Raw genomic sequence first — 24,445 nt, 5'->3', positions numbered from 1 at the left:
TTCTTGTCTTTCCCCAGCTTCTTGAGGCCACCTGAATTCCATGGCTCATAACCCTTTCCTTCATTTTCAGAGAACATCAGTCCAATCTTTGCTTTTGTTATCATATGTCTTTTCTTACTGTAGCTCTACTGCCTCCTTCTTCTAAGGACTCTTGTGATCACATTTGACTCACCCAGATAATCCAGGATAATCTCCCCGCCTCAAGATCCATAGCTTAATTATGTCTATAGAGTTTCTTTGATCCATAACATGTATATTCACAAGTCAGATATTAGGTATTGAACCTTTTTATGGGGGAGAGAGAGGGATTATTTAGCCTCCCACAAATCTGAATAGATATTACTTTAAAGAAGATATACAAATGGCAAATGAGCACATAAAAAGATGTTTAATATTATCCATTAGGGAAGTACAAATCAAAACTCTAGTGAGATACTAGCTTACACCCAGTGGGATAGCTATAATCAAGAAGATAGACAATAACACATGTTAGCTGGGATATGGAGAAATCAGAAGCCCCGTGCAGGGCTGGTGAGAAGGCAAAACAGTGCAACCACTATGGAAAACAATCTGTCAGCTCCTCAAAAGTTGACAGTTGCCATGTGAATGGCAATTCTACTCCAAGGTATGTACCTAAAGAGAATGGAAAACAATCTGTCAGTTCCTCAAAAGTTGACAGTTGCCATGTGAATGGCAATTCTACTCCAAGGTATGTACCTAAAGAGAATTGAAACTTGCGTCCGCACAAAAACATTACTTCTAATAGCCATAAAGTATAAACAACTCAAATATCTATTAACAGATGAATGAATAAATAAATTTCGTATATCCGTACAGTGGAATATTGTTCTGCCATGAAAAGAGGTGAAGAACTGGTGCATGCCACAGCATAGATGAAACTTGAAAACACTGTTCTATGTGAAGAAAGCCAGATACCACAGGTGCATACTGTACAATTTTTATTTCTATGAAATGTCCAAAATAGAGAAATTCATATAGGTAGAAAGAAGATTAGCAGTTGCCAGGGGCTGATAATGAGTGTGGGATTTCTTTGGGACAGGATGGAAATGTTCTAAAATTAGATAGTGCTAATGATTGTACAACTCTATGACTATACTAGAAATCAGTAGATTATATACTTTAAAAAGCCAAACTTTAAAATATGGGAATTGTATCTCAATAAAGCTGTTATTTAAAATATCCAGTCATTCTTTTCTGGGATAAAATATTTATCATTTGCAAATATGCATATTTTTCCTTCTAGTTTTAGAAAACTCACGACTTCTTCACATTGCTGCTACCAAATTACAGAAGGAATTCATTTGAAGTTCTGCAATTTAGGAAAGTTCTTTTAGGAAAGAATCTATTCACCAAAGAGAGAGAACCTATGGTTTGGGCTCCATGCCTGTGCAAATCTAAGTAATCTTTAAAGTAGGCAAATATCACAACATGCTCCCATTTCCTAGAAAAATTAACAGATATTTAACCTTGAGTCCCAAGTACTAAAACATTGACACTTTAGAAAAATTATGTGGCAAAGTTTTTATTTTCAAAAGCCACAAACAAATCACTAAGTGTTTTAAAATTTAGGACGATTAATTCAGACTAGAGTTTTATAAAGTTCAGTTATCCGAACATGCTTTAAGCAGAAAAGAACATACTGATCCTGGCAAAGGAACAATGGGATTGGTAAGATGTAGATGTGATGGTTCATATCCCTTTAGACTGGTTTCATGGGACTCTAAATTTTCTGATTTGATTCTAGCCCCTGCTTTGTGTGTAGAGAGCAATTTCTGGCATTGTTTGTACATCTAGACTCAAACTCTCAGGTCAGACCGAAAGCTAACAAGATGCACTGCCCTAGTGAAGGACAGAGACACACCTGGGGGTCTCCACCACTAACTAGCTCAGAGGCCTTGAGAATGTTACACAACCTTCTTGATCTTAGCATTTTTCTCCCTAAAATGAGTATGATAGAAGGTCTTTGGGAATTTTCTGTTTCAGAGTCAAATTGTTATTATTTGACTTGTGTTGACTGAGACATCCAGAATGCCATTAGAATGGTCAGAAAAATCAACCCTTTGTTTTGATTAGATCTGTAGCTCTGAGGAGATGCAATCTTCATTATATTCCTCAAGCAAAGAGCTGATCACGACACTAACGCTGATAAGGTATTTGTTATTATTTATTCCTGGTAGTCTCCCAAGAAGGCATGTTGTCTTTCTAATATTCTGAAACTATATTTGATATTGATTTTAGCAAATAGCTATTTGGGATCTGGACCAAAATAGAACAGTTTGGGGAGGGGGGCAAAGCACTCAAACTAACTCCTCATTTCTAGTTCAATAGTTATTTTCAAGAATGCTTTTTCTGAACAGTCACAAGTTACATTACTTAGAAAGGCCTAATAATGTGGTAAGCTTTGTGCAAGCATCAAGTCATTACGAATTGGCTTAACAGTTAGATGCCAACGGGGCGCCTGGGTGGCTCAGTGGGTTAAAGCCGCTGCCTTCGGCTCAGGTCATGATCCCAGTGTCCTGGGATCGAGCCCCGCATCGGGCTCTCTGCTCAGCGGGGAGCCTGCTTCCTCCCTTCTCTCTCTGCCTGCCTCTCTGCCTACTTGTGGTCTGTCTGTCAAATAAATAAAAAATAAAATCTTTAAAAAAAAAAACAAACAGTTAGATGCCAAAATCATCAAGATGTTGGAGTTATTTAATATTCATTCAGCTCCTACGCAGGGCAGGAGATGGTAAAAGTAACAGTAAAATGAAGACTTATATATCATCTTCTGTGTGAAGTTTCTCCATGCTATGAGGTCCATGCCAGGCAATCTTTACTGACAAGCTGTCCCTCTGTCCTCTCAAACCCTCCACCCACCCACCTCTGCACATTGCGTTTTAGTTTCCCAGAGGAAGCTGAGGCTGAAAAACCAGGTGAGAATTTAGAATGTTAGACTCAGAATTCTGCACCAGGATAGGCACAGGGAGAGCAGGCCCCAGCTCGCAGCCCCTCACCAGCCTTTTCTCTTTCTGCTCCCAGCTCCCTGCTGCACCATGGGGAGGGTGGGGACATGCCCAGGACACTGCCGTGTCACTGCACATCCAAGCTTCATCCACACCCTCTGCAAACAGTCATTCTTCTACCACTTTTGAGTCTAAGGTTGTGCACAAAGCCTGCACCATTAACCCTTTGGAACTTGAACTTGGGAGAGTGGTTTACACAGCCAGCAAAGTCAGGGAATTCCAGAATTCCAGAATTCTGTTGTGGAAGAGGGGGGAGTCCACCCTAAGTGGTCATTCTCCCTAGGCCTTACTGACTTCCTGTAAGGTGATCATTAGTGAACATTAATCTCTTAAAAGTTACTTGGCAGGCACAATAAGAGAAATGTATTCATTGAGTTTTGGGGTCCAATAAAAACAAAATAAATAGGATATGTATGTTATTGGTGGAGTTATTGGCTTATTGGGTTTTTCATATTAAATTTCACAGTATTAACTGTTGCCTCCATTCTAATTTATAGAGAATAAGGTTTGTTTTGTCTTCTTTTTTTAATGATTTTATTTATTTATTTGACAGAGAAAGAGAGCACACAAGCAGGGAAAGCTGCAGAGGGGAGAGGGAGAAGCTGAGCAGGGAGGCCAATGCGTGGGTCAGTGTAGGGCTCGATCCCAAGACCCTGGAGGCATATCCTGGGCCAAAGGCAGACTTTAAACAACTGAGCCATGAGGACCCCAGTTTTGCTTTGTCTTAATGGTAACACATGTACTTGCTTTAAATGACTGAGTTATTTTCTTGACAACTATATCTGAAGAAAAAAAAACATGGGAATCTCTAAGCCAACTTAAAATGCCACCATTCTGTATGTCTGAAATCTTATGGTACTTATTCAATATTCTATCTCCTATAACATCTAACAATGTTCTTTACCCATAATAGACACTTGGGACTGATAAGAGCTGCTATTTCTCAAGCTTATTACATTAACTTACGAAGGCTCAAGGAGGCTAAGTTACAAGTGGCTGAGCCAAAATTCTAACCCTGTCTGTTTAATTCTACAATCTATGTTCTTCCTACCATAGCACATGACTGCAATTATCTGCAGATCAAAAACTGAACACATATTTAAATATCTGGGAACAGAGAGCCATGCCAACATCCCATGTGATAGTGTGAAAAGTTGAAAGTTCAAACCAACCTAAGTGACACTCGAATTCTTTAAACTCTTCAGGAATTGACTGGCTTGGATTGGAGATCTCGTCACAATACAACTCTATATGAAAGGAACATGGAAAGATTAAATAATTTTGTTTTTAAATATAATGCAGTTCTCTGATTAGAAAATAATGCACATTCATTGTAGAAAATTTGGGAAATATAGACATTTAGAAAATAAGTTAGAATCATGCATAATCCCATCATCAAAAAGATGTATTTGTTATATTCCTTCATATCTGGTGCATGTTTTTATATAGTTGAATTTTTTTATCCTGTCTTTTTCATTTAATATCACAATAAGGCATTTTCTTACATGAAAATATACTTTGCAAACATTAGTTTAAATTGCTTCGTAGTTTCATATCATATAGATGTAACATTAACTTTTACCCTATTTTGGATATTTAAATTGTTTATTACATTGTAATGAACATCTTTGTGGAAGGAAGTTAAAAATCTCAGATAGGGACTCCTGGGTGGCTCAGTGGGTTAAGCCTCTGCCTTCGACTCAGGTCGTGATCTCAGGGTCCTAGGATCGAGCCCCACATCTGGCTCCCTACTCAGCAGGGATCCTGCTTCCCCCTCCCCCTCTGTCTGCCTCTCTGCCTACTTGTGATCTCTCTCTGTGTCAAGTAAATAAATAAAAAATCTTTAAAAATCTCACAAATATTAGAGGAAATCAGGTTAACTGTTCCTGGATCGAGTACTTATCACATACAACTGGGTTTGAAATGTCTGCAGACTGGCTCTAGTACTCCTTATTACATTTGTTTTGTTTTGTTGTTTGTTTTCTAACCATAGGCCAGAAGTTTTCTTTCGCATTATAGCTGAATGAATTAGCAACAATAGTTTTTACTGAGTAACACCAAGCTTCTGGAGAATGTTAGCATCCAGGACAGTATCCGTATAATACACTGAGCTAAGACAATTTACAAGTCAACCTCAGGCAAGTGACCTAGAAATAGTCAGTAAACACCCAGGATTTGGGCCCAAATCATTTTTAGTTATGCAAGTTAGTCTGGTATTTAGCACACAGACATCAGGGGCATGATTTAAAATCTATAATACCCTATAACTAATTAAAATGCTGGTATTATTTCCCTTCTACTCCTCCCTCCATTAACTCCTTTAAATATTATAGTCTAATTTAGTAGTAAATTACTAAAGAGAAAAACAGGACCATTAGGGGGAGGGGAAAAAAAAAGCAAGTCTTCCTTTCAGAAAATAATGACTTAAAGAAGGAACTATTATCTGGTTCCTTTGTTTATGACTGTACTAAAACACAAATAAACTCTAATATTCATTATCTCAGACATGTATTATTGTCAAAATACATATATTTCAGAGCTTCATTTATAAAGATACTGTCTTGACTAGTATGTTGTATGGGGCATGAGAGTACCAGAGCTGCTTTATTGCCATAAACTCATCTCTGCATTCCCGTGTCTCTGGCATTCAGTTAGGGGCATGGAACATGCAGATCTGAGTCAAAATAGATGTGGGAAGGAGGATTTTTTCATGAATGTGGGGAATGGGAGGGGGTAGCCTCAGGACTTTCAGTGTAGTGGGGTGAGAGATCTTGAGTGGGCTTATACCACTGTCATCAACTCCAGTGGCACTCACTGAAGTTGGGAAATTGAGTGAAGTGACAAATATAAGGGGTAAAGCACAACTTGTGACCTGCTTGTCCTATAAGTATTTCCTGAGTATTCCTCTATGTATCAGACACTTGAAGCTGGGATAGAGCAGGAAACAAGAAAAGCAGGATGCGTGCTGTGCAGTTCACAGGGGACATAGAGTGGAAGCGAGTGCTATGACAGGAAAGTACATGAGCTGTTCTGTGACCTGACCTAGCCCCAGGGGTATATCCAAGGAAACCTTGCAGAGGGGAGGTATGTAAGCTGAGACAGACAAGGTGAGTGCTAGCCGAGAGAAAAGGAGTGGAGGAGTCTCTGGGCAGAGAGAGTATGTCCAAAAGCCTTAAGGGAAGTAGGGGCCAGTCTACTGGGACTAGAGCTGGGGAGTGAGGGTGGACAGGCACGAGATGAAAAGAAAGAGTTGCACGTGAGAAAGCATGCTATGATGCCATAGTAATTTTTCCTTATCCTTTGAAAAGTATCATGAAACATTGAATGTTTCGATGAGAGAATGGCTGAACTGATTTGTTACCTGTGACAATCACCCTGATTGCTGTGGGAGTCTGGCTTGGCTAATAAGAACACACGCAGGGAGAGCAGCTATTGCATCATTCAGGTGATGAATGATCGGAGTTTGGACCGAGATGCTGACAAAAAGACTGAGAGAAGTGGACTGATTCTGAAATAAACTGAAGGCGTAACCTGGGAAAGGCTTAACGACTAATTGGAGTTGGATGTGAGAAGAAGTTGTATTTCTTCAGATAAATCGGCAGTGCCTTCTCCGTCCTGGGCCCCATTTCGTGTGCTAGGTGTACAACAGCCTTCATTTCATGATGACCATCCAGTAGAATTATTGGAGTGATTCTGAGGTGGGAACATGAGAATTGGTAAAGACTGGTAGAGGAGCAATGCTGGAAGATAAGTTTAATAGTTCTCTTTTGAACAAAATTAGGTTTAAGATGCCTGGGAGGAATTTCCAGTGGATCTATCACGCAGACAGTCGAACACAGAGTTTGGGAACTCTAAGAGATCTGGCTGGAAGCGTAACTGTGAACCTTTGAAGTCAAGGAAATTTAGAGACTTCCTGGAAAATGTAGAGGATAACAAGAAATACCCCTCCAAGAAGTAGCCTGCCATTTCGCATGGGTTCTTCTTTGCCACTTTTCCACTTATGGTGGTGGTTGTCCGATTTTACAAAAGAAAGGTATTATGTCCTACCCATCCCAAATCCCACTATGGCTTTATTTGCTATTTAGTACTATTTTACTACTAATTTAACAGTATTAATTTACTTCTAGATGTAAAGGGATAATCTGAAATAGTGTGGCTCAGATGAGTTAGTCAATGACTTTAATCATTGAAGTTAATGATTAATTAATGGTTAATTAATTCTTTAAGTCATGTGGTTTCCCATTCTTTGCTCTTAAATTGTAAAGGAATTATAATCTGACAGATCATTAAAATAGTTTTAATGATAGATTACAGGATTTGAGGCATTTTACTTAGAAGGAATTCAAAGTTCTCTTTCTATCCCCATCTACTTGTTTTTGTGATCAAGTTTTCTCAGCACTTAAATTTGTAGAAATGAAAAATAGAAATTCTGAATCTTGTTTTATATTAGCCTTAATTTATATTTATCAATGGAAACACGAGGTAATTTTAAAATGCTTCACTTACTCCACCAAGGAATGAATCCCTAATATGATTGCATTTTTATTGTTTTTAGATAAGCATCTGCCTCCCACTCGGGTCATGATCCCAGGATCCTGGGATCAAGGCCCACATCAGACTTCCTGCTAAGTGGCAAGCCTGCTTCTCTCTTTCCCACTCCCCCTGATTGTGCTCCCCCCCAATCTCTCTCTGTCAAATACATAAATAAATAAATCTTTAAAAAAATAATTATAATAACTCAGTCAAAATAATTTTTTGACATTTAGAGGCTTATATCACAGGAAATTTTTTAAAAATCATAGGATTTATATTTTTATATGTGTTTTTTTTTTTAAAGATTTTATTCATTTATTTGACAGACAGAGATCACAAGCAGGTAGAGAGGCCGAGAGAGAAGCAGGCTCCCTGCTGAGCAGAGAGCCCGATGCGGGGCTCGATCCCAGGACCCTGGGATCATGACCTGAGCTGAAGGCAGAGGCTTTAACCCACTGAGCCACCCAGGTGCCCCGCATTTTTATTTTATATAAGTATGTTAGGGTGATCTGTATAAGATGTTCAAACATAGAATATATTAGGGTAAAACTCCATGAAAGTGAAATGAAAGCATTAGTTCAAGGGTAAAAAAAGAAAAGAAAATTTCCAACTCCTCCAAAAGTTCTTGTTAATTTATATTTTAAATTGGTGGTCATGGATTTCAAATTGATATATATTTACATTCCACTATATAAATTTGAAACGATGATGTAACTATTGAAAATAAATTTTATAATTCGCAATAAACCAGAAATTAAATCCTTTGCTATTATTTAAATTTACATTGAAAAAATTAGATGTCAACTTAAAACATACAAAAGAGCATAGTTTTGTGTTTCCTTTTGTTTTCTAAGTATAAAGATCAATAGATTGAAAGAGAACTAAAATGAGGAGGTAAAAAGGGGTGATCAGAGTGGTAGGGAGATGGGCAGAAGGGTCAGGCAGGAGAACACTTCAAGGAAGTGTTAGGCAACTGGCTTCAACATTGTCATAAGATAACTAAGGTCAGGACTAAAGAGACAGCGTTAGATTTGGCCCAAACCAGATTTGTGAATTTAGTAGGAACATTTTCTGTATTTTTCTTGTTAGGGGCATTGTGAGGAGACAGGATTAAAATGGGGTAAAGAAAGAATGGGAAGGAAGAAATAGAGAATATATGTATTTAGCTCATTTGATAAATTCGATTTGTAAAGACGAAAGAGGACAGTAGCCAAGAGGGGATGTCAGATTAATGGAAAGATTTTCAAAAGGTAAGAGATACCAGAACATGTTTGAAAATTCCAGGACTGGGCTAAGTAGAGAAATGGGATTTAAGGATATAGGATAGAAAGAGATTAAATGATCAGGTAAGGTCTTTAAAAAAATGTGAATTCCTGGACGTTTGGTGTCAGAAGGGACACTTCCTCCACTGCAATAGGAAGAGAGTAGAGGACATGGACTTACATGTAGTTAAGCATGCAAATCTGGCATAATCAACTGAGGGATTTCTCATCGGATAGGTTTTTTTTTTTTTTTTTAAGATTTTTATTTATTTATTTGACAGGCAGAGATCACAAGTAGGCAGAGAGACAGGCAGAGAGAGAGGAGGAAGCAGGCTCCCTGCTGAGCAGAGAGCCCGATGTGGGGCTCGATCCCAGGACCCTGGGATCATGACCTGAGCTGAAAGCAGAGGCTTTAACCCACTGAGCCACCCAGGCGCCCCTCATCAGATAGTTTTTCTCTCTTGGAAGTATGAAGAAAACTTATGTGCTGGACGTGGCAAAAGAAAAAAAAAAAAAAAAAACAGGTTCAGAGATTATCATTGCAGAACAAGGAACAGCCAGCTGACCAGGTGTTTGAGATGATGAATTTATAATGACTCCTGTCACCTGCTGATTTTCTCCAGCACGTCAGTGTTCAGAGCTCTGGAAGAGGCAATGGAGGAGATGGAGAGTTGTGCTCAATCAGGATTAGGGTTTTGGCAGACAATTGTAATAGAAGGACCAAGTGGCAGCAGCATCCACAGGAGTGATAAATGGCAAGGAAATAAGACCAGCAGCCCTAAGATGAATGTGTAATTTTTATTTCCATTTTTCTTAACTCTTTTAAAAGATTTATTTATTTATTTATTTTAGAGATAGAAAGAGAGCACAAGCAGAAGGGACAGAGGGAAAGGGAGAGAGAAGCCCTAGCAGACTCCACGCTGAGCATGGAGCCTGACACGGAGCTTGATCTCACCACCCGGAGATCATGAGTGGAGCAGAAACCAAGAGCTGAACACTTAACTGACTGCGTCACCCAGAGGCCCCTTTATTTCCATCTTTTATCTGCTGCGTGAATTTGAGTCAGTTACTTAACTTGTCTAAGTCTTAGGTTTTCCCACTTTAAGATGTAGAATTACCTACATGGCATATTTCCAGACTTTGAGAATAAAATAGATAATGTTGTTGAAATGTTTTATGAACACTGTTTCTGGAGGTTACTACATTTGTTGTCATAGGAGTCCCATGAAATGTGTAGATCTCTTTTGGATCTCTTTCTGGTCTCCTTTAGAAAGGTCCCCCAATAATGGGCCCGTGATTAAAGGAGCGAGACTGATACAAAGCGAAGGTCAAGCAAAGCTTTATTTCGTGCCAAGCATCAAGAATCAAACTGACTGGCCAGGGCCGTCTCTTACAAAGAGGCGACCCCTCCCTGCCTTACAGACTAACTTTTATAGAGCAAAGGCCATGTGGTTGAGCCTGGCCACACACAGGTGGCCAATGAGATTGTAACACACAGAGAAAGCTGCACAGTCATGCTAGGTCACACACGGGTGGCCAATTGAATTACAATTCACCCCATAGTAGCTATTTGAACCAGCCTATCACCTTGGTCAGAATTGGCACCCAAAAGGCGCCCAAAAGGTAGGGCCCACACTCCTTGGTAGCTAGGGAGACAGTATGCACGCTCTACTGATTGGATGTCTCCACCTGACCCGACTCATCCCTGCATTTGGGCCGTTATCTCCACCTGACCTGACCCGCCCTTGTATTTGGGCTTTGTTACCCGGGACTGGTTTCCCGGACTTGCTTTTAAGTAAGTTCCCCTTGGAGTGGGGGGGCCAGGGTCAGTTTTACTGCATAAACAAAATCACTGTTTAACCGGGATGGAATCGCTCTGACTAAATAGGCCCTTACACTTTATCTTCTGGAAGCTTCTCTTCTCTGCTGCCCTGGTGCCTATGGTCTCCTCTAATAAATTTTTCCATGAAATTACCCCTCATTGTTCCCCTGCTCTTCCTACCTCTAAAATAAAGTCCCATTGTCTACATGGAGAGGCATGTGTAATGACAGACAACAATGGACTTATTAGTATTTTAAAAGAGAAAATTATGAATTCAAGTGAAATGCATTTACTGAAAGAGAGAAGATATCCACAGCAAAGGATCCTATTTGGTGCCCATAACCCCTTCTGGCTACCATCCTCAGGCCTCTGAGTTTTGCCTCTGTAGCTGAGAACAAGTGTAAGGACTAAGTATACCATTTGCAAACATACCAATTCAACCATTAAGTCAGCGAGTGCTCCTTTTGTTTTTATAGAATCATAGGATAGTACCAGTTTCAAAATGTGTCATGAGTTTTCATCACAACAATAATTTGAATTTATTTTATGAAATATGATTTAGCTTCAGAAGAGATGAGGGGTATGGGTATTATGAAATCACATAAACAATAACAGCTGATTATTGTAACTTAGAAAAGGTCAAAAACAGCATCATTAATCATCTGCCCTCAAAAATTACTACCTCTAAGCAATTTAGCATTATCTGCTGGATAGGAAATTGCTCACAGCCTTTGCCAGTACTAAATAACTCTGATAATTATGGGTTTAAATTTAAGAAGGGCTTTGAACTAGAGCTATCAGAATTCAAATCTGGATAGCAAGATTGTATATACTTTGTTGTTGACAAACCCAATCCAAGTTAGGTAGACCTACTATTTATGTATCCATCCCTTCATTCATTAATCTATTTGCGATTCAACTGTTTATTGAGTGACTGCTATGAACTTGGCACTGTCCTAGGCATTAAGAATAAGATGGAGGTTTCTGTTCTAGAAAGAGGTTTCTGTTCTAAGGAACTTACATTTTTGTCTGTTGGGCAGGAAATAAATAAATACACAAAATATCACAAGTAAGAAATGCTATGAAAAGAATGAAGCAGAGTGATGTAGGATGAATTCCTGGTGGCTACTTTCAGTTGGGTGTTCAAGGTAGGCTTCTTGAAGGAGGTGACACTTAAGGTAAGATCTTACCGACAAAAAGGACCTAGCCAAGCCAAGATAAGGGAAAGACTTTCAAAGCTGAAGGAATACTAAGATGAAGTGCCCTAGGGCAGAGATGAGCTAGGTACCTACTAGAAAAAAGTAGGGCCATTGTGGTTAGAATAAAGGGGACAAGGGGGAGAGAGGTAGAAGATGAAAGCATAGGAAGAAGTGGGAGCCAGGAATGACATAAGACTGGTAAAGGGTTTGGATTTTATTGTATGTGATATAGGAAGGGGTTGGAGGACTTCAGGAAACAGTGAGTAACACCATCCAATTCACATTTAAAAATCAGGTACTCTGGCTTGCGTGTAGAGAATGTGTTCTAAAGAACAGGAGTAGGAACAGTGAGCCAGCACATCCAGGTAGAAGCGTGGTAACTTGGATTGGATGGTAGTAGTGGAGGTGGAGGGAAATGGATGAGTTGGGATCTGTTTTGCAAGATTGATCTTAATGATAGATTTGGAGACACAGGGTATGGGAAGTAGAGGGAACCAGGAAAACTGAGTGGATGGTGGGAGCCCACTGTGAGGAACTGGGCCAGCCACTGGCAATAAAAAAATAGAGACAAGATATCTTAATTCACAGAGCTTAAATTTTAGTGGGGAAAAATCTAATAGATAAGGAAATAAATAGGGGCGCCTGGGTGGTTCAGTCAATTAAGTGTCCAACTCTTGATTTTGGTGCAGGTCATGATCTCAGGGTCTTGAGACGGAGCCCTGTGTCTGGTGCTTAAGATTCTTTCCTCTTCCCTCTGCCCCTTCCTCCCCACTGTGTGTGCACACACTCTCTCTCTCTCAAGAAAGAAAGAAAGATAAATAAATGAATTTAGACAGGTATGTTATTTGTTACTGAACTCTACATATGCTGAGAATTGCTTCCCTATAACAACCAATGAATTTACTCACCATGAAATTTAATATTTACAATTTTAAGAGTCTTCAAAGATGCCAACAATTTCCTCTTAAATACTTTATACACCTTACAGACTGCTGAAATCACTTGCCATCAGATAATATATATTTGCTCTGTATAAGTAGAAGTATACAGAACATCAGCTGGTTCGTAAGTTAGTGTACACGTGCCATGGGGGAGCATCAAGGGACACCTCATAGATTCCTGGTAAGTGAAGAACAGCTCAAAGTAAGTGGCAAGATTGCAAGCAGTTTGCCACATAGTATATACTTGAATTCTCGCTGAATTCTCTTTCGATGGAAATTAAGCTCCAAAAATTATGACAATCATGAGAAAAATAAATGAAAACTTGAAATTAAAACATCAACTCTGAAGTTTGAAAGATGTGCTTAAGCTAGAGCTAGTCTTATGTTAAATGACATAGGCTGCTGTCCTTATGATGTAATTAGGGTCTTCTTGTCAATCTCCTCCTCTCCACCTCCATGTCAGGGGCCATCTGTACCTTTCTCATTCACCACTGTATCTTTGTGCCCACACAGTACCTGGCGCTATGTAACAGATGCTCAGTAAATGTTGGTTGAACGTGCATCTTTGTGTGTATCAGATATATTACATTTCTCAACTAATATTTGAGATATTATCATTGTGATTACTTGGTCTTTTTATTTGTTTAGACCTTGGCCTCTTCCCGGAATTCTTTTTTTCTTTTTTCCAATGCAAACAGAGTTGTGAATAATAGCTTGTTTCTTCCAGTGATTACATTTGAGTTGATTCTATTTATAGAAGAGAAACAAGATGACATAAGACATAGCATTCTCATGGGACAAGGTCACTGGAGAGGATGAGGAAACATGGATACTGGCAGCAAAGATGTCATTGACTAACTTCCCTAATTTTAAAATTCATTCATTAATCAAACATATATTCACTGCCTGCTGTGCCAGGCATGATACTAGACACTGAAGATACAAAAAATGAATTTAAGATAGAATTTCTCTCATGTGACTCATGATTTATAGGAAGAGATAGAAGTTTAAACAAAACATTTCCTCTTTTTCCTTACCCCCCTTACTAGATATCCATCAGCATATCTAGTAGGTTCGAATTAGCCCTCTCATCATCGCTTCCCTTCTATCTAATTGCCTCTGTGACTGGTTTAACCCAGGCCAACAAATCTTTTGTCAGATTATACAATAGCCTCTAACAACAAGCCTTGCTTTCTTCTACCCTAACTCCACCTCCGAAATCTAAGCAAGTCTCCCTATCTCTATATCGTACCTAGAGAGATTCTTCTTCTTCTTCTTTTTTTTTTTTTCTTAAACACTATTCTAGCTAAGCACTACAACGGCTTTCTACTGCCTGTAGGTTCAACTCCAGTTCCTCGGCATGCCTTACAAGGCCTGGAAGACTTGATCTGTGGTCCTCACTTCACCAGCACGAACTATCCCAGGAACACGTCTCTCTCTATTCATCTGGTGTTACCCTATATCCTATATTGCTCTCACCATAGCACTTAAAATACTGAAATTTAGTAGTTTGTTTTTCTATCTTCCCTGTTGAATCATAAAGCTACTTCAGAATTGGCATTAGTCTTAAAGGATGGGTAAGGTTCTCAGACGAATGTAGAGGCTGGAGGTGGTTATCCAGGCAGAGGAACAGTCCTAGCCTATGAACTTAAATGATGTTTGAAAAAACTGTTAATGACATAGCAAGAGACAGGGCTGAGGAGGTGAATCACAACCAGATTATAGAAAGACCTGTTTATTGTGTGAAGGTCTGTGAGCTTTATCCAAAAAGGATTCAGTTTATGTTCCACAGAGCCCCATGAGTAGGCGCTGGCCTATAGAAAGCCTTTATGTCAATTAGAAAAAGATACCCACTTCAGCAGACCCAGGGCAGCACCAGGGCATTTGGCTTGGAGAGAGGGCTTACCTTGGATTTCTTCCGCTACTCGCTAGCTCAGTCATATGCTGTGCCCTCTTCCTGAATCCCTTGGAGCCCTCTGAGAAGTCACAAATGAGCCTTCCACCAAGCTGCACTGCGACACCATTCCCTCTCCAATGCAGAAATTACAGAAACTCTGCTTTTGTTTTATACAATTATACACTACATGGCTTCTGAGAAAGATTTCATTTGAAGAAACGGCTTCTTGGATTTTGCAAAATCCTTGAAAATCTGTAGGCAGTGGAGAGCAATTAAAAGACTATTAAATAGAAGAATAAAGCAATCAGGTGTGTTTTTAATAATACCATCCTGGCGATAAACTGAAAATGGATTATAGAGAGCAAAGCTGACATGAAGACTGGCAAGAGGTTGATCCCCACCCCCAGAATCCAGGTGATTAATGGCCAGATCTTAGATAGGGTAAGTGAAGACAAAGGGAACACCTTAAACAAACAAACAAAAAGTGACAGATTGGATGTGTGGTTGAGAAAGAAGCACTTTGGGTGATGGAAAATTTACCTTGATAGAGAATAAAAAATAATGGAGAGAGTTGTTCATTGGGAAGAGATGAGGATAATTTGGCATTCCTCTCCATTTGAGATGCACTCCAGATTTTCAAATAGAGATAGATGCCAGGATAAGCTGACCTTGAACTTAATTTATAGAACACCAGAGCCAGAAGAGAATTTAACATCCCTGAATCCAACTTAACATTGGGAGTTATTAACTGGAAAGGGGGCAGAACCAGTATTAGAATTCACATCTGGTTATAACTCAGTATTCTTCCCAGAATACCATGTTCCTTGTGGTTCTCAACTTTTCACTGAAATTTTCAATATCATTAAGTCATATTTAATTAGAATGAGAAGATGTATAATTATGAAGTTCATATTATGTTGATTCCTATCAGCTTCTGGGATTGGAACAGGTTTGCATAGAGAAAAACAAGAAATCAAATTCAACATTCTTAAATGTATTTCTTAATGTGTATACTCACTTTTGGGTTCTGTGGGGGCACCAAGTCTATCTATAGCTTTTTGGTGAGAATCTACCATGTATTTATACTTTACGCATTAGGCGCAATGAGGATTTGAGTGATTAGAAAATAGTTTATGAAGCTATGGATTATGAACATGTCCTGGAATGAGGCTGGTCTTGATTAGGGCTTTGCAAGGCACCATGAAATAAAATGCAGAGGTGGGAATGAGCTCGTTATATCCTCAGGACAATGACGATATGAATTAGCTAGAACAGGGACTTAAAAGGGGTCAGATTTAGAGTCCCTTCAGTGATGTTTATTCATTTGTAAGTGACAACCTTGTGCCAGACATTGGTAATGCAAAGATAAACAGTTTTTATATGGGTTAAGTAACTCTTGATGAATGTTGAGGGAGAGGAAATGGCAAAAGAGTTGCTTTCAGAAGCTGAAGCTGGGCTTGTGTGTCTAGATGGAGTGGAGGGGGGCAACTTAACCTGGCAGTCAGGAAAACCAGCTAGGAAGCAACTGCACTGACCCAGATGGGAGGTACCAGGACCTCATTTCATGAAACTGACATGCAGTTCTGTCTGCAGAAAGAGTATTCATCTGAATGGGCTAAGTAATTCCCAGTCCTATGATCTTTTCCCTTTGAAATTCCCATCTCATGCCTCTTTTCCATGTTTACCCACTAAGTACCTGGCTCAAGATTTGTTGCTGGCCTCCCTGATTTTCTGGGAAAGTGCCGAAAGACCAATCACTGATGCTGAAATAGCCAATTTCTTCTCCCATTGTGGAAAGCTGTGATCTTTCCCAGATGACAGCTGCAGAGAATCCTGCAAACATTTTATATAAGGGAAATGAAGTGGCAAATACAGAGAAACAGTACATTCACTGTAGGGGATGGCTTCTATGGATCATAAACCCGAGTAACTCTTACCCAGAATTAGAGACACAAGACGAAGCCCTATTTTTAAAAGTATAGAATGAAGTGGCCACCGCTTGGTCTTTGCTAAAGGAAAAGAATCAGGAAAAGAGCGACAGACAGGAAATGAGTGCTGGAAAATGGCTTGCATATTGCACAGTTTCACACATTGTGGCAGCCCAGGTCTCCTGGTCCAAATGCATTTAGAGACTTCATGATAATGAAAAGCTGCAACACTCAGGGAACTGGCTCTAGAGTCAGCTCAGGACTTTTATCACAATCAATTTGGTCTATATAAGATTGAGTATTCCTGTTCGTTTTAGAATGAACCAGATATGAGCCAAGTGAGTGACTCTTCAATACATAGCACAATGGTTTTCAGAGTATGGTCCCAGACCAGCATGGCCAACATTATCTAGAAATTTGTTAGAAATGTAAGCCCTCTCTCCTGCCCTGGACCTACTGAATCACAGACTCAGAGTGGAGCCCAGCAATCTGTGGTTAACCGAGCTCTCCAAGTAACAAGCGCATGCTAAAGTTTAATAGCCCTTGATCTAGAATTTGTTATTTGCCTTGGCTTTACTGTTGGCCAGTATGATCCTTGACCCCATTGATGGTTACTCAGTAGTTGGGATTGGCCCTTAAATAAGTCCCAAATTATTTTTAACTATTTAACTACTAATTAGTAGAGTGCATGAGATTTGAGATTTGAGATTTGAGACAATGTAGACATGAGTTATTGTCATTATAAATCTCTTTGTGTTTCAGTTTCTGTTGCAAAATATATAAGCATATCCATAAGCATAATATAAGTATAGTTCAGGGCTTTTATAAATACTGTATTTTTAGAAGTACAAGAGACCCACTGAAATTTGAATATAAGACAAGCACAAGTACATTTAGTATGTCTCATACATGTTATAGAATATAGTTATACTAAGAAAAGTGTTTGTTTTTCTGAATTATTATTAGTGTTTCTTTAAAGATTTTATCTATTTATTTATCGGAAAAAGAGACAGAGCCCAAGCAGGGAGAGCAGCAGGCAGAAGGAGAAGCAGAAGAGAGCAGCAAGGAGCAAGGAGCCTGATGTGTGACTCGATCTGAGGACCCTGGGATCATAACCTGAACCAAAGGCAGATGCTTAACCGACCAAGCCACCCAGGCACCCAGTGTTTTATTTGAAAGCCAAATTTAGCTTGATATTTTAAACTTTTTATTTGCTAAATCTGCTAACGTTATTAATATTACTCACTGACTTCTTGCAGTGGGACACGGGACAAGCCAGTTGAGGTGGGGATGACTTCCCAGAAGACAAGTTGAACTTAAGTGTTAAAAAGAAAATAGGATATAGCTAAAGGAAATAATGCATGTTAAGCACTGATCACAAAGTCTGTCTATATTTGTTAGAAATTTTTGTTGTTTGGGCACCTGGGTGGCTCAGTCAGTTAAGCATCTGCCTTCAACTCAAATCATGATCCCCAGGTCCTGGGATCTAGTTCCATATCAGTCTCCCTGCTCTGCAGGAAGTCTGCTTCTCTCTCTCACTCCCTCTGCCCCTTCCTACTGTTCATTCTTTCTCTCTATCTCTCTCTCTCTCTCACTCACTAAAATAAATAAATAAAAATCTTAAAAAAAAAAAAAAAAAAAGGAAATTTTTCTTAGCAAGTAATGGAGTCCACCTGAGCGAACTTAATCCAAAAGGGGAATGAATTAGAAGGGCACTTGTGGTATCTTCTCAAATTCCAGGATGAAGTGGATAGCTAAGCCCTGGGAAGGACACCCATGGAAAGCATTGTGGGGGGCCCAGGAGGAACTGTCTAAAGCCCTTGCTTCTTTCCATATACCTGTTTTATTCTCCCAACTTCTTACCAATAAGTCAGCAAGGAAGAAAATGGCTTCCAGGGTTAAACTCTCAGGATACTATGTGTTTCTGTTCAGACAGAATCTCTGAACTTCGTGGTTTCAATTCCAGATTCCTCAAAACAGGGACTGGCCAGACCTGACAAGTGATTCATGATAAGCTGCATGAACTTAGCATTCCTCCCACAACCCTGTGGATATTTGGTGGAGAAAAAGTCCTGGTAGATATGACCTCATTGACACGTAGTTGATGCTTCCTAAACATTAATCATTTCCTTTTCTGGAAAACTATTAAAATAAACGAATTTTAATTCTTTTGTTCTCAGTTTTAATGGACTAATAGCATCTAATGAGGTCAGTATAATAGGTGAATTTTAAGGTAAGAATTTTCAAAAAGGAGGAAAGTTAGTTGGTAAAATTTTGAAATTCCCAGGGAGCACTCCATAATCTTCATGAGAGGGTGTGGGAGGAGAACAGACAGACATAACTAAGTAAACTGGAAAAGGTCATAATGATTTGAAGTCATTCAAGTCAGCCTGCGTGTATTGTATTTTTTTTTTACTTTTGGCCGGCATACAGCTCCTATCTTTATTTAAGTAAAGTTCGGAGGGCTTTTTTGTTGTTGTTTTGTTCTTAACTTACCTCTGATGACTCTAGGAATAAAAGAAAAATAAGATCTTTTTTGCTATCTTAACCTTCAGGGCTTTTCGGGTTTCATTATAGTTTACATAAAATCCATGGAGTCCTTCTTTTTAAGTAGATTTCTAATTTTAAGTGATCAGTTGTTCTCTTTAAGTGCTTACAATATAGTTCCCCAGTTAGTGTTCTCCATCTGATAGCGTATTTTTGCATTTCCTTCCACACATTAAACATTGATCAGGTTCCTCCATGAAGTGGCCTTTTTGTCTGTAACTAATTTATTTATTTGACCAAAGAGGGTAGTACTGAGCAGAGGCAGTAAAGGACAAGCTAACTTGGTAATAATCCTAAAAAGCCAATAGCTGTTAAGAGCAAAGTTAAGTTTCAGACCCTGTAACCTAAAACAAACTCTGAAACAATCCTTGAGAGGGTCTGCAATGACTGGGTACTACGAGATGTGTGGAGTGGGGCAAGGACAAAGAGACAGGAGTTGCTGAGAAATCTGCCAACTGCTGATTTTAGAAGCTTTTCAGCAAGGTTGCCATAAACATACACATTGTATCAAAACAACTGTTTTCTTGCAGGCAGCAGAGGGTAAAATTAAAGGGGAATTACGTTACTAGTCATCAAATAAGACCTACTGAAAGCCCTCTTTTTACATTTTTCTTCCCCCAAACCCCATTCATCTCATTTTTTCCTCCCTTTCTCATGGAAAATGTCAGAAACCCTTTCAGTATCTTGATTGTAGTGCTCTTCCTTTCTCTCCCTACTGTATTTTTCTATAATCACTTCTTATCTTTCTTAGGCAAATCACTTACCCCTTTTTCATGACTACAATGTTTTAGCATTGTCTGGCGCTATCCTGAGGACTTCACATACATTATCCCATCTGATCTGTGCAGCAATCTTTTCCCTATTTCCAGATGAAGAAACTGAGACTGTGGCATGGCATGTGACTTACCCCAAGCCACAGCGCTCCTAAATTCTAGAGGGGGGCCAACATTCCAGGTGGATGGTGGTGTGCCAGGGCTCCTGGGCCTGTGTTCTTAGATTCTCGGCTCTGACATATGTCCATTTTAGAATGTGGCATGAAATCCAAAAGCAAAAATATGCTTTTTAAACCACCTGTAATCTCTGTCCACAAGGAACTAGAGCTGAAACTTTGTTATCTTTCCTTTCAGTTATTTTAAATGCATAATGAACAGGAATGTTTCCGTTGTAACACCAGCATTTGGTGATCATTTATAGTGAATCAACGCTTTAAAAAATGTACAAAATCACAAAGTTTATTTTCCAACAGAAAATACTTTAATACCTATGCAAGAGTATATATTACTTGTTCTTTTAAATTGTGTCTTCAAAGTGGAACAAATAATTTGTCAGGTATTATTTGACTTTTCAGTGATACTGTATCATGTTCCATAATACTTACTTGTTTAATACAAAATTTAGGTTTGATTCTGTTGACATGTTAATGATAAAATGTCCTTTTTATTTCTAAGACATTTTCTGTAAGGAAAAAAACAGAATTCTAAAGAAAATGAGACAAGAAAAAGATTTAAATTAGGCTTTTAATCTCTTGGATAGTTCCATTTCACAAAATGAATATTGTAGACTTATATTTGAAACAGCAAGCACTGGAAAATGAAACCATCAACTTAGTTGCATGGCTAAAGGAGGAGATGTTTATATAAATGAATTTCTAATACATATCAAGAATGTGATAAAGGCTGTACTTTTTATTGGGACATAGTATTACTTGAGTCAGAAGCTAGTGAAATATGTTTCAAAATGAATGTGTTGGTGGCTTTACTCACAAAGGTTATCTACTAGTAGTGAAAGCAAATTAATTTTAAATAACTATGAAAATAACTATGACCCTCTAGCCAGACGCTATTTCAAATGAGTGCCCTAATTCAGCTTGATATTGTTTCCTCTATATTTGAGATTTTGAATACATAAACTCTGCCCCTCATCTCTCTCTCTCTCTCTCTTTTTAATTTAAAATGATCCATTCTGAGGAACTCTGTATCAGCATAGGCTTTAGAAAAAGGCCAAGCCAGGCTGGAATCATGTCCTGCTCTCAACACCACTGTGACCTTGTCAGTAAATGTCATCATCTGTAGAATGAGAATCAGTGTTTCAGAAATGGGGGGGGGGGGGATTTAAGTGCCAGTGAATAAATGAAGTGGCTAGACCAATACGGCACATAGCCAGCCCTCTTAAATTTTCCATTTCCATTCTGTTCACTTTCCAGTACGTCCTTGAGCACAGCATCTTTGACTCATCTTTGATCAATAGCTACAGCTCTCGTATGTACTGGACTCTATAGTCCACACACACACTCCCAGATGCATTGCCTGTCTGCTTACTCCTCTCATGAACTCTGGGCACACTTACTGTCTTTTCATGGAGGAGTGAGGTTCAAAGAGATGAAGTGACTTGATCGTGGTCACGCAGCTGGGACTCCAGTCCAAGTGTCCTGAAGGCTATTCCAGTGCTCTTTTCACTGTGCTAAAGTTGCCTATTTCCTCCACATGTTCGGGAAAAAAACATGATTTAGGCTGTGATGTCCTCACCCCTGCAATTGACAATTAAGGATTCCACTGTATACAAAAGGAAAAATTTAGTACAGTTTGACTAGATACAGCATCCAGAATTTTTTTTTAAATGTCAGCCACTCCCTTCAATGGAAAGCAGTGTTTTAAGATATGATTAATATTCTGAGCATAGGGCAACAGTAAACACTATGTGTTTGCATTATCATGAGATGATAAAATTACCCACTCTCAAAGGACCAGCTGCTGCAGGGCGGCTGGCACCCGCGTTGCCTACATTTTCAAAACTATTTTAATTGGTAATTTTCCATGGTTTTTTTTTTTTTTTTTGGTCAGTCAGAGAGGAAGTGTATGTGTAAATCTAATAAAGCCATACCATGTGTTATGATGAGATGACATCATTGAATCTTAATAAGTGAAATTCAGAAATTCAGAATTTTGAAGCTAATCAGGGTTCTCACTGAGGCAAGAGTGTCTATAACTCAGCTCCCCAAACAGGTATAGAGAAGTTATGGGGGGAAAAATGGTAGAAAAATTCTTCCTATACTTTTTTGTATAATATTTTCACTACCATGTTATAATTTTGAATTGACGTGTACAGTATACATGAAACTGCAACATTTAGATGTATGTGATCTCTAAGAGGAGAGTGCCCAACTTTGGAAATTGGAAGACCTATCCAATTGAATATTTGATTGGAAATAATATGACTGTAAGATCATATCCAATTTCTACCCAAATTTCTGACAGCTTTAGACAAAGAACTTGATCACTTGGAACAATTCTCATTTCTGTAATGTGGATAATGACTTATTCACAAGATTATGGAAAGGATCTAATAGTTAAAATTATAAATCAAAAATTTTTCACTGCTACCATTTATTAGGTGCTTAATACATACCAGACTACTTGCTAAAGATTTACATGTACGTTCTCTCATTTAATCTTCTCCATAAGTCTTTATTGTAGATGTTAGTATTGTATCTATTTATAGTTGCAAACACAGAGGCTAAGAGGCTAATTATCAGTGTTTACCAACTAGGAAATGGAAGGCCTGGTCATTGAACTTAGGCTTATTATTTCATTCATTAAAAAATATTTGCTAAGGAGTGATTGTCCTGAGCGAATCAGGCACTGTTGGGAAGAAGGAAATGGGGAATGGAAGATGAAAAAGCAACCAATCATGTTCACTTTACCCTGTCCACTGTGTGGAAAATGCATTAAACGTTGACCAGAGAGGTCCAGGGGAGTAGGTAGAAGGCTGTAGAAATAATCCAGGTGGGAGAGGACATTGACGTCAACAAGGATGGTAGCAGTGCAGATTAAGAAATGTGGACAGATTGTGGATAGACTGCAGGTAGAGACAAACATGTGGTAGTGGGATAAGGAAGTCAAGCAAGGGTAGCCCCGTATTTGTTACTCTGAGCAACATACTGAACTGAGATGGGCAATATTAGAGTGCATATTCAGAGTAAAGGAAGGAAATCTTTCTAGTCTCAAGTTTCATACATTTAACCATTATTAAAGTTTTTACTAATTATCATGAACATAAAAGAGATTTGAAGTCTATGGCTACATAAATATATATTACATGGACAGTTTTATAGAAAAGTCAGATGATCCCTCCTGAAGAGAAAATGTCAAAAATTATGTTACCATAATTCTTGGTTTTCAAAGTAAATACCTAAGCCAAAGATTATCTGAAATTTTCTTTGAATTTTGTGGAATCTGAACTTCAATATCTATAATACTGTGATATGAATTTGAGGGGGAAAGGGAAAACAAAACAAAACAAAATATGGGAAGACAGTTTACCAGAAAGCTAACACATTTATTTTAGATGATTAGGTCGTGTGTATTTTTTCTTCTTTCTGCATGGTTACATTTTTCAGATTTTCTAAAATGACCATATATTACCTTTATAAGTAGCAAATTAAAAATTCAAGAAAATTCATCTATAAGGTTACATTTGTGATGTCTATATAATCCATAGTAAGTTCTGAGAACCACTGCAATCATAACCCTCAGTCAAACCAGTTAGAAACAATTGAAATATGGGATGCCTAGGTGGCTCAGTCAGTTGAGTGGCTGCCTTGGGCTCAGGTCATGATCCTAGGGTCCTAGGATCAAGTCCCACATCAGGCTTCCTGCTCAGCGGGGAGCCTGCTTCTCCCTCTGCCTCCCACGCCCTCTGGTTGTGTTTTCTCTCTCTCTCTGACAAATAAATAAATAAAACCTTTTAAAAAAAAAATGATGTAACTGACAGCCGCCTCAAAACGTGCAGCAGTCCTACGAACTTACAGCGTGTACCACTCGTTTCCTGTCCCAGGGAACCCGAGTGCCAGAGGGGCCTGACCAGTAGTGCAAGTCCATTTGGAAAGCCTGGGAAGGCTGGGGAGTTCAAGGTTTCCTTCGTTTGAATTGCTTCTTCCAAATAGAAACCTTTTAGAATTGCTTGTACTCTTCGCTTCCTCGCTTCTTCAGGTTTACTAACAATGACAATATACTTTAAGAAATCTTCCCAGCCACCCTCACTTTTTCTCCTTTCCCTGTCTTCCAGGGTCAATGATTGTATCTTGCGGGTGAATGAGGTCGACGTGTCAGAGGTTTCCCACAGTAAAGCCGTGGAAGCTCTCAAAGAAGCAGGGTCTATCGTTCGCCTGTACGTGCGCAGAAGACGACCCATTCTGGAGACTGTTGTGGAGATCAAACTGTTCAAAGGACCTAAAGGTAATAAAACCATAAATGACTCACAATGAGACACCTGTGACAAACCGTTTGGCCAAAAT

At 38.9% G+C, this 24,445-nt stretch overlaps 1 protein-coding gene across 5 annotated transcripts in view; it reads left to right on the top strand.

The window, feature by feature from the left end:
- DLG2 (discs large MAGUK scaffold protein 2) overlaps positions 1-24,445 on the top strand; it is a gene marked incomplete at its 5' end in the record, with an annotated part of 887,937 nt that overhangs the window by 320,517 nt on the left and 542,975 nt on the right. For all 5 annotated transcript variants that reach the window (XM_080815305.1, XM_080815304.1, XM_080815303.1 and 2 more), the window contains one exon: positions 24,217-24,386. In XM_080815305.1, coding sequence (XP_080671431.1) covers positions 24,217-24,386 — 170 coding nt within the window. The remainder of the gene's footprint in view (positions 1-24,216; positions 24,387-24,445) is intronic.

Source organism: Martes martes, assembly GCF_963455335.1.
Source record: "Martes martes genome assembly, chromosome: 10".
Taxonomy (NCBI): domain Eukaryota; kingdom Metazoa; phylum Chordata; class Mammalia; order Carnivora; family Mustelidae; genus Martes; species Martes martes.
This window is presented reverse-complemented; position numbering and strand designations above follow the sequence as displayed.